Here is a 12653-nt window from a genome sequence, read left to right as displayed (position 1 = left end):
AGACCCAGACAGTGCCAGGTTAGCGAGCAGAGGATGGCATGATTACCTCCTGGAGGCAAAACAAACCTGGGCTTGCTCAGCACCACACCTGGAACTTGCAGGATCCAGTCAGGCTGACCCAGGCTGAATTGGCCTGTGAACGGCAGCCACCCTAGCCACAAGCTGCAATGCTCATCTGGCTGCCCTGAGCTGAGACCCCTCCCTGCCCAAGCATACACCCTGCCCCGGGAGAGCACATCCACTTTCCCCGGCCACAGGGTTAAAGTTCCAGTTTGTTGGAGCTTTGGCTTTACCATCATCACAACAGTGTAGTGTCGCAGTGTTTCCACAGGTCAAAGTCGGGAAGGCCTGGCTTGGAGGGCTCAAGCTGGGGCACTCGTGCTGCAGCAGCACCCAATGTCACCGCCTGAGATGGTCACCTTTGCTTGCAGAGCACTTGCAGGGAGGGTGGCATCACCTCTGCTTTCAAGAGCAGTCCCAGGGACTCAGACTAGAGGGCTTTTCCTGAAGGTCTCTGAGAACATGACAGGAGCTGGCCTCAGGGTCCAGGAGGCTAGCCATTCAAAGTTTGGTATTCTCTTTGTGCTGTGGCCAGAGCAGCTAGGCTGTGCCCATCCATTCCAACCCCCAAAACAAACTGCAGGCAAGAAGGAAGGAGCAAAAGGCTTTATTGATAAATATGCAGATATGTCTGTGGCCAGGACCTGCTCTGAAGGCCATGACCAGGCTGTAGATAACCCCCTCACCACCACTTGGGTTACAGCCAGGAGACAGCCCTGCACAGACCCTGCCATGAAGCCCGGCTGTCCAGTCACCTGTCTCATCTCTGCCAATTGTGCTGGGGCAGAGAGAAGCAGAGGCCTGCCTCAGGCTCCCTGAGCCCTGGGGCTCGCTGGTGGCTCTCTCCGCTCCCTAGGGGACTGGCACTGGAGCCAGGGCAGAGGAGGGACACAGCAGCTGCATCAGACCCTGAGCAGAAAACCGGAGTGAGCACGGCTGGCGGTGGGAAGTGACGGATCTGGGCTCGTAGGTCTCTGGGCTGGCTTCCTAGGCTCAAACCTGCTGTGGGAGGCAGGCAGGGGGAAGGCCCCACATGGCCTTCTCCCTCAAAAGGTTGGCAAGGCCTGGGCATGGCAGTCCTGCTCCCCAGGCACTGGGCACTGATGGCCCACAGTGCCCCTGGGAAGCCAGGTCCCCTCTTGCTCAGCCAGCAGCCCTATGGTGGGGAGGCACCCTCAGGAAACATCACAACACTCGATGGCAGCAGCAGGGTGGGGGCCTAGTGCTCCAGGCCGGGGCCTCTCCTCCCAGGAGTCTTTGCACCCCTCAATCCTGGGGTGGCGGGGGCTGGTTGATGATGACCTGGATGACAAAATCTTTCTGGATCTTGGTTTCCTGGAGCCGTGTACGGTCTGTGAGCAGCTTCCCAGAGAAGAACCATCGCTGCCAGGACGGCTCGATGCCCTCCTGGCTGTGCAGCTGCCTCTTGAGCTGCCCCACTGTGTCAGGCAGGCTGGCGCTGAGCCTCACGTCCTTGCCCGTGGAGAGGCGCACTTTGAGCGGGAACTCACGGCGTACGCTGGGTGTGGGTTCCGGGGGCTCGGGGCTCTCCTCCTCCTCGGTGCGCTCCAGCAGCAGGTTCACAGGTGGTGACAGGCAGTAGATGGGCAGCTGGTAGCGGTTGCCTAGCTCGTCGTAGCATTCACAGAGGGTGCCTGTGGAAAAGCCAAGGCGGTCAGAGGAGGGCTGGACACCAAACACTTGTGCTTCCCATCTCACCAGCTGCAAACCAGACTCCCAGCTAGGAGATGGGACCTAGGCGGAGCTCACTAGGTCCAGCCCACGAGTCAGACTGTGTTTGTTTGGACAGGATGGTGACTTTGTAAGAGTTGCCAGGGAGCTCTGTCCCCATCATGTGAAGGTACAGTGAGAAGGCTGCCACCTGCAAACCTGGTGGGTGCCTAGATGGTGGACTTCCTGTTCTCTCACAGCAGCCTGAGCAGACTAGGACACCTATCATGGCTGTCCCCAGCCATCAAAATCATCTACAGTCAGTTCTCCCTGGGTGGTTGCATGATCAGAGGAACACAGGGCTGCCATCAGGAAGACCTGGCCTGGGCTGGCATCCTAGTCCTAGTACATTTAGGGAGTGAACCAGCAGAAGGAAAGGTAAAGATTCTCTCTCCCTGCCTTCTTTCAAATAAATAAATGAATCTTAAGAAGACCCAGAGGTGTGACTCTAGAACTCTACAGTTAGAACTGACTCACACGGCCGCACAAGGCTGCTAAGAGTTTCAATGAGTTAAGGCACTGGGAGATTCTGGTTTGGTGCCCAGCACATGCTAACTTAAGGGGAAGTCTGTGTCTGGATGTTCTGGGTTACAGAAAGGCCCTGGAGCAGGTCTTCAGTTAGCAGGCCCCACACTGCTTTGCAGCCCTGCTGTGCCCTTGCATCCCCCTTCAGGCAGGCAGCACCCAAGTCTACTTCTCCTCTGTGTCCCCACTCCTGTGCTATGCTCAGAAAGGGTTTGAAGGAACAGTGAATAGTCATCTCCTACCCCTAACTCCAGCTTGGATAGAAACTCCTTTCTGTGTTCCTAAGCCATGTTGATGACCCCAGCTCCAAGGGCATGCACCCCGCCTCCCTGGCCCTGCCCACACACCGTGAGGCAGGGTGATGCTGGCTCCATCCAGGATAGCTTGTGCCAGCTCATGGTCATTGGCTTCAGCAGCGTAGGCGGCGGCTTTGAGGGCATCCCAGATCTCCTTGCGGCCCTCAAAGGCAGGGGCTGTGTCCCAGAACTCATCTCGCTTGCTCCGCAGCTGCCCGTCGGTCATGGGGTAGTCGCTCTTCCACTTGAGTCGCTCCTTCTTCAGGGGCTCATTGCGTCCTGTGGCGACAGAGGGAGCTGTTGAGCACCTCCATGGCCACTGGGGCTGCTTCTCTCCCCACCCCCTCACCTCCCTGGCTTCTTGAGCATTCTGCTTCTCTGGTTCCTAAGGATTTAAGTCCCAGGGGGTTCTTGCTTAGTAACAGGAAAGTATCTAAAAACCTCATCTTAATATTATTTAAAATAATATTGCTAGTAATGCATAGCTAAATATTTCTTGATTAAAAATGAAGCTGTGTCCTGAGGACATACTATAAATTAGAACCTGGAATCACATTTACACACCTAAAGAACATTCTAGCCTAGTGACACAGCACAGGGTGGCAGAGTGTCCATTTGTTCACCCTGCTTGGCTGACATGGAGCTGTGGTTGACGCTGCCTAATGTGGTAAGAGAGGACAGCAGCATACACAGCTGGCCCTGGAAGGGGACAAAATCCTAGGTCACTGTCCTCTGAATAAGTACCCTTCAGAAAAGTTGAAATATGGCTAAGTCAAGTAATCAGAAGTCGGGGAATGGGACCAGTATAATAGCTCAACTGACTAATCCTCACACTGCAAGTGTTTGCACCCATATGAGCACTGGTTTGAGTCTCAGCTGCTCCACTTCCTAACCAGCTCACTGTTTATGGACTGAAAAAAAGCAACAGAGGATGGCCCAAAGCCTTGGGACTCTGCATCTGCATGGGAAACGAGGAAGATGCTCCTGGCTTTGGATTGGCACAGCTCTAGCTATTATGGTCATTTAAAGGATAAACCAGTAGATGGAAGATCTTTCTATTGCTCCTTCTCTTTGTATATTTACCTTTCCAAGAAAAATAAATAAATCTTAAAAAAAAAAAAAGTCAGGGCCTGGCACAGTAGTCTAGTGGCTAAAAGTCTTCACCTTGGATGCATCAGGATCCCATATGGGCACTGGTCCTAATCCCAGCTGCTCCATTTCCCATCTAGCTCCCTGCCTATGGCCTGAGAAAGCAGTAGAGGATGGTCCAAATCCTTGGAACTCTGCACCTGCATGGGAGACCTGGAAGAAGCTCCTGGCTTCTGGCTTTGGATCAGCTCAGCTCTGGCCATTGTGGCCTCTTGGGAAGGAGTGAACCAGCAGATGGAAGATTTTTCCCTCTGTATATCTGCCTTTCCAATAAAAATAAAATAAATCTTAAAAAGAAAAAAGTCGGGCACTATCTAGACTGCCTTAGCTGCTGAAGTTTGAGTTTTACTTTGATTGAGAAGGAACTCAGGTAGAACACAGAGATGCTAAGAAGAAGGTGGATGTATAAAAATTACCCACCATTCCCATTTAAGGAGTTGAGCTGTGCCAGATCACAGGGAAGGCACCTGGGACTCACTATTCACCTGCTGCAAACAACCCAACGGCCAGGAACTGAGAGCCACAGTCAGCTTTTCATCTAAGGTCACATGGACACCAACTTAGTGCAAGACACAGGCGTTCTGTCCCCAAGTCTCACCTTTCGGGACCAGTGGAAGAGGAGCGACCTGGAACCCTCCCCTTGGCAGAAATCCCTCTAAACCACCTGAGCAATTTCCTGCTAGCCTTCATGTTCCCATTTTTCTCAGAAGGGTTGAGTTCACATAATTCAACTTCTTTCTTTTTATTTCTGGTTCCAGAAAGGACAGAAGATATGTTCATGCTGACATGCAACTTTTTGTTTAAGTCATACTTACTCAAGGATATTTCCTAAAATTCATGGGAAATGGAATTAAAAGATGTTTATTTGGTTGTCAACAATTCTGAAATCCATTCATACAAAAGTTCATTTAAAACATGTCTGCTGAAGAAACATTGCAGAGTTCAAAACTTTTTGCACCAAACTACTTGTCTTTCAATTCCATTTTCCATGAACTTTTTAAAGTAGCATCCTTTTACCGCCAACCTTCTTGTCATTCAAAATGACAAGCAACTGCAACATCTTGTTACTAACATCATATCATACATGTGTTTTCAAATATCACCACCAATCAAATAATTCTGTAGCACTTGGAAAAGAAACAGATTTGTGTTCATTGACATTTTTCTCGTCCCCCAGCTCCAAGTGACCTGCAGGACAGCTCTGGCCATGGGCAAGACAGAAGCCAGGAACAACTTGTCAAAGCTCGACTCAGTGTGGAGAAGAGGGTGACTCAGGCGTCCACCCCCTCTGAGAGGGAGAAGCCAACACTGTGGGGGCTGCCACAGGCAGCCAGAGAACAGAATGGCATTCCCCACCGCCTACACTGTGCAACTGTGAGCCCACGCAAGCTCTCTGCTGTCGAGTCGTCCCATTTCATCAGATGACTGGACAGACACAGAGAGGTCACAACACTTGCTCAGGATCACACAAAATGAGGAAGGACAGGGAGGGGGCTGCCCTCAGGGTGGACTGCATCCTGTGCCTTGCCCTATGAATTCTTAGCTACCTATGTGGGCACAGTATTCTCCAGCCAAACATGTAATTTAAAGTGTTCCGGGGCTGGCAGCAAGAAATGCAAGTCCTCTTTGGAGGAAAACAGTTTCAAACCAGGCCTTTAAAAACTCCCAAAATACAGTTTCAAGCAAAATAAATAAGGTCATAGTTTTGTTGTTGTTGTTATTCTTAAATCACAACATGCAAAGAAACAAGTCAATATGAGACAGAGCCAGCAAAAACAGCAGAACTTTTGGAAGAATCAGACTTAACAAGACTTCAGATACGGGATTTACTGGAGACAGATTATGAAATACCATGCCTGAGAAATGAGAGAGAGCCTTAAAACCATAAGGAAAAGATTATAAAGAATGACCAAGCAGATTTGAGAAGTACCACATAAAACTTCCAGAAATGGCAAATAACTGCAATTCAGGTGGTCTAAGAGTTGAAATCAGTTCCCAGAAGGACACAGTGAGAATGGGAAGGCGGCAAGATTCACACTAATCATAAAGATGTCCACTCTTCCCTACGTGGACTCATTTACTATACGGCCAACAGAATTTCTAGCTAGGAAGTTTTTATCCCAAGGAAATTGGCAAGAGGATTTGAAAATATATACAGAACTCCTAGAGAAGAATCAAGTAGAAGGCTTGCACTACTATTATCAACTCTACTTAGAAAGCTACGCAGCTGACATAGGCAAATGGGTCAAGGGAACAGACAGGGCCCAGGGACACACCACAGCATCTACAGGAGTGTGCTGAAGTGCAAAGTGAGATGCAGGTTCTGATACCAGAAAACACCAACTGGATCTCATGCCTCCCAGCAGCCTTGCTCAGTCCAGCAGCTGGACCAAAGGCTGCAGTGTGGAGGACAGAAAGCACACACTCAGGAGACAATGGGTTTCCTCGGCCTTGGCCTGGAGACGTGAGGAAGGTGGGTGGTTCCACCTTGCCCAGGGGGACACAGGTCTGCACCAACTCTTGCAGTCTGGTTGATGTCCAGGTAAGAGCTCTGAAACATGAGAATCCCTGTAACCCTTGGGGCGCCTGGTGACAGGACTTCGGCCCTTCCACCTAACGGCTGTTTAACAGGAAGCTGACTGCATTGTTTCCCTGCCTCCCTCCTCTTGTCCTTTTGTGACCTTTTTCGAAGGCTGGCCTTTCTCTCTTTTTTTAAAGATTTTTTTTTTTAAATAGAAAGGCAAATATACAGAGAGGAGGAGAGACAGAGGAAGATCTTCCATCTGCTGATTTACTCCCCATGTGGCTGCAATGGCCAGTGCTGCACCCATCCGAAGACAGGAGCCCGGAGCCTCTTCTGGGTCTCCCACATGGATGCAGGAACTCAAGACTTTGGGCCGTCTTCCACCTTTCCCAGGCTATATCAGGGAGTTGGATGGTTAGCAGGGCCGTTGGGATTAGAACCAGCACCCATTTGGGATCCCAGTGTATGCAAGGCAGGGACTTTAGCCAGTAGGCTACTGCACCAAGCCTGAAGGCTGGTCTCATGCCTGCTGCTGCTTAACACAGGCAGAGATTGAGTCCAGCAGCTGGATCACTCCTGCCCTGAGGGCTGAGCCGGGGCACAAGGTGCTGGCACTGTCTGAGAAAGAGGCTTTCCATAGGACAGAGATGAGGCCTTTGGACAAACTTCCAAATGTTCACTTTTGGGCTTTGCTGCCAACAACCAGCGTTGCTGGTCTGTGACGCCAGGGACACCTGAGCTGAGACCATGTGGATTCATGTTTTACTCTCTCCAGAAAGCCAGTGATCTGATCCTCAACACACACGCAGCCCCACGGGGGGTGCCTCTCAGAACCTGCACCTGCCACGACCCTGAGGGATGACACCTTTGCTCGCAGACCTGTGGAGGTCTCCTTGGGGCAGTCTGCAAGGTCACCCTCCCTGCCACATGGACAGCAGCTGGTGCGCCTGCTATTTTTACACTTCCCACCTACAGACAGACATGCTGCAAGTGAGCTACCCCAAGTAGTGACGGCTCAGTGACCTGGGACACAATGGCTTAAAAAATGTTCACCTTCCTTGTGGGGCCTTTTGGGCTGAAATATTAGAACAGGTAAGGCAAGCAGGGGACAGGGGACAGACAGGAGCCCATGCACTTAGATCTCAGGCCTCACTGCCCTTGTGGCCAGCAGAGGGGTACAGTGCACCTCTGGACTGCCACTGACCCCTTCAATCAGGGGTCCGACACAGCATGGATTAATTGACCCAGTTCTCCAGGCCAAAAGTTGAGCCCACGGAGACACCAGGAAAAACACTTGATCCCTTGCACATGGGGGCTGACAATCTTGGTTACAGATACAGAAAATCAAAGCATTTAAGCAACTTGATGATGAACAATTGAAGTTCATTCATTTTATTTTATTTTTTAAAATATATTTTATTTTCATTGGAAAGATATAGAGAAAAGGAGAGACAGAAAGATCTTCCATCTACTGGTTTACTCCCCAACTGGCCACATTGGCTGGAGCCAATCTGATCCAAAGTCAGAAGCCAGAATCCTCCTCTGGGTCTCCCACGCAGGTGCAGGGTCCCAAGGCCTTGGGTCATCCCTGACCACCCTCCCAGGCCACAAGCAGGGAGCTGGATGAGAAGCGGAGCCACCGGGATCAGAACTGGCGACCACATGGGATCCTGGTATGTCCAAGGTGAGGACTTTCAGCCGTTAAACCACCGCGCCGGGCCCAGTACATTAATTTTAGTACACTGCAGTGGCATAGGAGGCTAAGCCACTGTCTGAGATCTGGCACCCCATGTGGGTATCAGTTCATGTTCCAAGGAATTCACTCCTGATCCAGCTCCCTGCTAACATGCCTCAGAAAGCAGCAGAAGACGGCCCAGGTACTTGAGCCTTTGCCATTGGCCTGTGAGACCTGGATGGAGTTCTAGCCTTAAGACTTTAGCTTAGCCAGCCCTGACCACTATGGCTCTCTGGGAAGTAAACAAGCAGTTGGAAGATCTCTCTGTCTATTCCTCTCTATAACTGGCTTTCAAATAAATAAATGAAACAAATCTATATTATCTATTTTTGTATCTATCTTTATATCTATGTATCTATCTATCTATCTGAAAGACTGAGCCAAGTGCCAGGAAGGAGGAGTCACAAGCAAAGAGACAGAGATGTTTTCCATCTGCAGGTTCATTCCCCAAATGGCCACAATGACTGAAGCTAAACCAATCTGAAGCATAGAGTTTTTTCTCAGTCTTCCTTGTGAGTGCAGGGGTCCAAAGACTTGAGCCATCCTCTGCTTTTCCAGGCCATAAGCAGGAAGCTGGATCAGAAATGGAGCAGCCAGGAGGGGAACTGTACCCATGGCATGCAGGTACTGCAGGTGGAGGCTTATGCCTCAGCCTTGGCCTCAAATCTTAAAAAAAAAAAAAAAATTAGCAAACTCCATTCACTTACAAGAGAATTCGATGGCTAGTTGAGCCACAAGAAACTGGGCAGCGGGGAGGGTGTGAACACTCACAGGCAGCACAGATGCAAAACTTCCTGGGGGGCATTTGGGATGTTAGAAAATTGAAAAAGGCACATCCTTTGGCTTGGCTCTTTCTTGTTTCTAAGAATTTACTCTAATAATCACAAGTGTGTTTAATTCAGCATGGCTTTTAACAAAGGAAAGAAAGAAAGAGAAAGCACACCAAATGTCTCTGGAAAGAGGCTGAGTAAGACATGTGCATCTGCAGAAAGCATTCATAGCAGCCACTCTTGTGCTGGTGCAGAAGGCAGCAGGACAACACGCAGATGTCTGAGACACAGTGAGGAAAGGTTCAGAACAGCAAGTGCTCTGGAAGCCAGCTTTCCTCCAGGGGCAGGAGTCACAGCTTAGTGGGTTAAATGCTCATATCCCACATTTGAGTCCCTGGCTAATAGAGTCTCAGCTACTTGGCTTCCAACCTAGCTTCCTTTTCTTCTTCCTCCCCCACCCCTTCAAGATTTATCTATTTGAGGGCCCGGCGGCGGTGGCCTAGTGGCTAAAGTCCTCGCCTTGAACGCCCCAGGATCCCTTATGGGCGCCGGTTCTAATCCCGGCAGCTCCAATTCCCATTCAGCTCCCTGCTTGTGGCTTGGGAAAGCAGTCGAGGACGGCCCAAACACTTGGGACTCTGCACCCGTGTGGGAGACCTGGAAGAAGTTCCTGGCTCCTGGCTTTGGATCAGCGCAGCACCGGCTGTTGCGGTCACTTGGGGAGTGAATCATCGGATGGAAGATCTTTCTCTCTGTCTCTCCTCCTCTCTGTACATCTGCCTTTCCAATAAAAATAAAATAAATCTTAAAAAAAAAAGATTTATCTTTTTGAAAGGAAGAGTAAGAAATAGAGGAACAGAGAGAGAGATCTTTCATCTACTGGTTCCCTCCTTAATTGACCGTGAAGGCCTGGGATGGGCTACTCACATGCAAGATGGGAATGGAGTTCTGGGCTCCTTGGCTAGCCCCTGGGCTCCTGGCTTCAGCCTGGCCAGACTCAGCTCCTGCAGACACTTGGGGCATGAACCTGCAGATGGAAGATCTCTATCTCTCTCACTCTGTGGTACTCTGCCTTTCAAATTAACAATCTTTTTAAAAGTATGGGTAATTATCAGGCTCGGTGTGACAGCGTAGTGGTTAAGGTCCTCGGGCGCCGCTTCTAATCCCAGCAGCCCTACTTCCCATCCAGCTTCCTGCTTGTGGCCTGGGAATGCAGTCAAGGACGGCCCAAAACCTTGGGACCCTGCACCAGCATGGGAGACCCAGAGGAGGCTTCTGGCTTCAGATTGGCTCAGCTCCAGCCGTTGTAGTCACTTGGGGAGCGAACCATAGGACGGAAGATCTTCCCCTCTGTCTCTCCTCTCTGTATACCTGCCTTTCCAATAAAAATAAATAAATCTTTAAAAAAAGTATGTATAATTATACATAATTAAAACATTGGAAGGACTTATATCAAAAGGTCATCAGTAAGTATACCTGATGAGAAGCTACCAGTGATTTCCAGAGGGTTTCTGTTTCCCAAGTTTTCTACAAAGTGAACTTAATGCTTTTGTAATAAGTATTAACAACACTAGGCAAGGTGTGTTAATGAGGAAGGTGGTCAGTTCTGGCAGCAGCCATGGGAAGTCAGAAGAGTTTGGGGAGCTGATGAGGGACTTGAGGGTGGGAGAAGGAAGCCCAAACTCCCAGGAGCCTATGGGACTTCCCCTGCTGGCAGCCAGAGTTCCAGGCACATTTAACATCTTCCAGTCATCTCCAGCTTCCCAGATCAGTCTCTGCTCAAAGACAGCAACAGAAATGGCCCATGTTCTTTAATGAAGCTGACACAAGAGAGAGCTTAAAAAGACAGTAAAAGCTCATTCTGCAGTCAGGTACATGACCTGCATGGGGAGGCAGTGTGGTAAAACACCAACCCAAAGTGTGGATTTCCGTGGTAGGAGCAGTTAGGGGATGGCAAAAGAGCGTCACAACTGAGCAGAGAACATGTATCCAAGTAGAGAAGCCAAAGTCGGGATCTCACAGGGTCTTCCTAAACACCGTCTGAATTAGGGTCTCCAGGGGTGAGAGTTAAAAGGCACATGGTTAGGTCCCTCTCCAAACACACTGAATTCGAACCTTGAACCAAACTCTCCATTAACACAGCAAAACCCAAGTGGAAACGGCACATTCCCTTCATATCCAGGAGCTCAACCTGTGGCCTCCCAAGCTGGTGCCAAGAGCTGGTACACAGAGAGAGGTGGGGAGGACAGCAAGAGGGCACTGTGTCTGGGTTGGGGGAGGATAATGATGGGGGACGCTGGGGTTTGGCCTCGGTAATGAACAGTGTCTGGAGGTACCATCCCCAGGGAGTGCTCTGTTGGGAGAGTGGGAGGGACAGACCCAGGGGCCTTGTCCAGCGGCCAGGAGGGGCTGTGCATTTGGGAGTGTATGAAGAGTGCATGAGTGAAAGTGAGAGGCTTACAAGACTTCACTGGGAATCTCACACAGAAGATGGTACAGGGTCTCTGTATGTGTGCGTAGAGCTGATGGCATGGAACTGGGTGAGGGTGTTGAGCTCACAGCAGACAGCAGCCGGGGGCAAGCCATGGCTGCTGGCGAGTGGTCTACAAAGAGGTAAGTCAGGCAGCCTTCTCACTTGTTGACTTGAGACCCAAGAGACTCAGCCCCAGGGACGTGACACCAGGAGCGAGAACAGCCAGAGAGCAGAGATCATCCACCGGTGCCAGCAGACAGCAGCGGCAAATCCCTAAGCTAGTCTGCACTGTTCCCAGTTCTGCCCCAGGCCTGTGCTCCCCAGATGGGGTCAGCAGTGTCCTCTTCCAGATTAAGGCTTGGCTTGCTCTGCCTGTGTGAAGGACAAAGCTCAAGGTAGGAGAGAGCAAGAACAACGCCTCCCTGTCGCAAGGGCGACAGCCCGGGCCACAGTGCCCTTTGGTCAGGAGGAGGCTTAATCTTATCCTCCCACCCCCCAGCAGTCACACAGCAGGGACACAGGTGGAGAAGGGACCCACCTGGTAGAAGGGACAAGGGATCAGAGGCCCCAGAAGGAGATCAGCCCAACAGCCAGGGATGGTGCAGCCAGGGGACAGAAGCCCAGGTAATCCCTTCAGAAAGTGCAGTATTAATAGTTCGATTTAGCTCAGGGTGACCTGCAGAGCCTGGGTAACCTTCCCTGGGGGTTATGGTCCAGCTCTGCTCAGCATGGGGCCTGCCACACCCTGGGATTTTTCCTTCAGTCCCTAGGGCCCAGTTCCCGGCTTCAGGGAGGCAAAGGTGTGAGGCCAGTTGCTTTGTGACAGACTGCTTCCCAACCTGCATCTCCTCCTGGGGCATTGGGTCCCAGGTCGTCCTGGCAGGACTTAGGATCAAGGCAGGTTGGCTCCCCTTCCCCTGGGATGGTGTCCAGACCAGGGAAAGCATCAGCCTGTGAGGCCTGAGGCTGGGATCACCTCTACTTCATCACCTCTGGTTCACTGTTCCAGTGCCTGGCACCCAGCAGCTCCCAGGCACTGCTGATGGCAGGCAGCAAGAAACCCCTGCAAGTGGCAGCAGATGACTCTGCTAACATGAAGAGCAGGTGGCGGTGGAGGGCAGGAGGAAGTGGAGGGTGGCCGGGAGGGGACAAAACCAGTCTAAGGTGTACAGTGAGGAAAGGTGGTGCAGCAGGCAGGGCTAGAGTTCAGAACCCAGGCCCCATGAGTTCCCAGAACTTGCGGGGCCAAGGCAGCCCAAGTACAACCAAGAACAGACGCTGGCAGGTGCCTCAGAGCGCACGGACAAGCGGACATACAGGAATGCACACAGGGAATGCTTTTACGGCACCACACACAACGTGCACATTCCCATGAGAACTCGGCTGCACA

General features: G+C 51.0%; 1 protein-coding gene across 1 annotated transcript in view; it reads right to left on the bottom strand.

The window, feature by feature from the left end:
• Positions 1-651: 651 nt before the first annotated feature.
• UBTD1 (ubiquitin domain containing 1) overlaps positions 652-12653 on the bottom strand; it is a 54636-nt gene continuing 42634 nt past the window's right edge. The window contains exons 2-3 of the mRNA XM_004579996.2: positions 2664-2891; positions 652-1715 (exon numbers count right to left, since the gene is read on the bottom strand). Coding sequence (XP_004580053.1) covers positions 1327-1715; positions 2664-2891 — 617 coding nt within the window. The 3' untranslated portion in view covers positions 652-1326. The remainder of the gene's footprint in view (positions 1716-2663; positions 2892-12653) is intronic.

Source organism: Ochotona princeps, chromosome 13 (assembly GCF_030435755.1).
Source record: "Ochotona princeps isolate mOchPri1 chromosome 13, mOchPri1.hap1, whole genome shotgun sequence".
Lineage (NCBI taxonomy): Eukaryota > Metazoa > Chordata > Mammalia > Lagomorpha > Ochotonidae > Ochotona > Ochotona princeps.
Note: the sequence above shows the minus strand (reverse complement) of the source record. Positions and strands in the feature narration are given on the sequence as shown.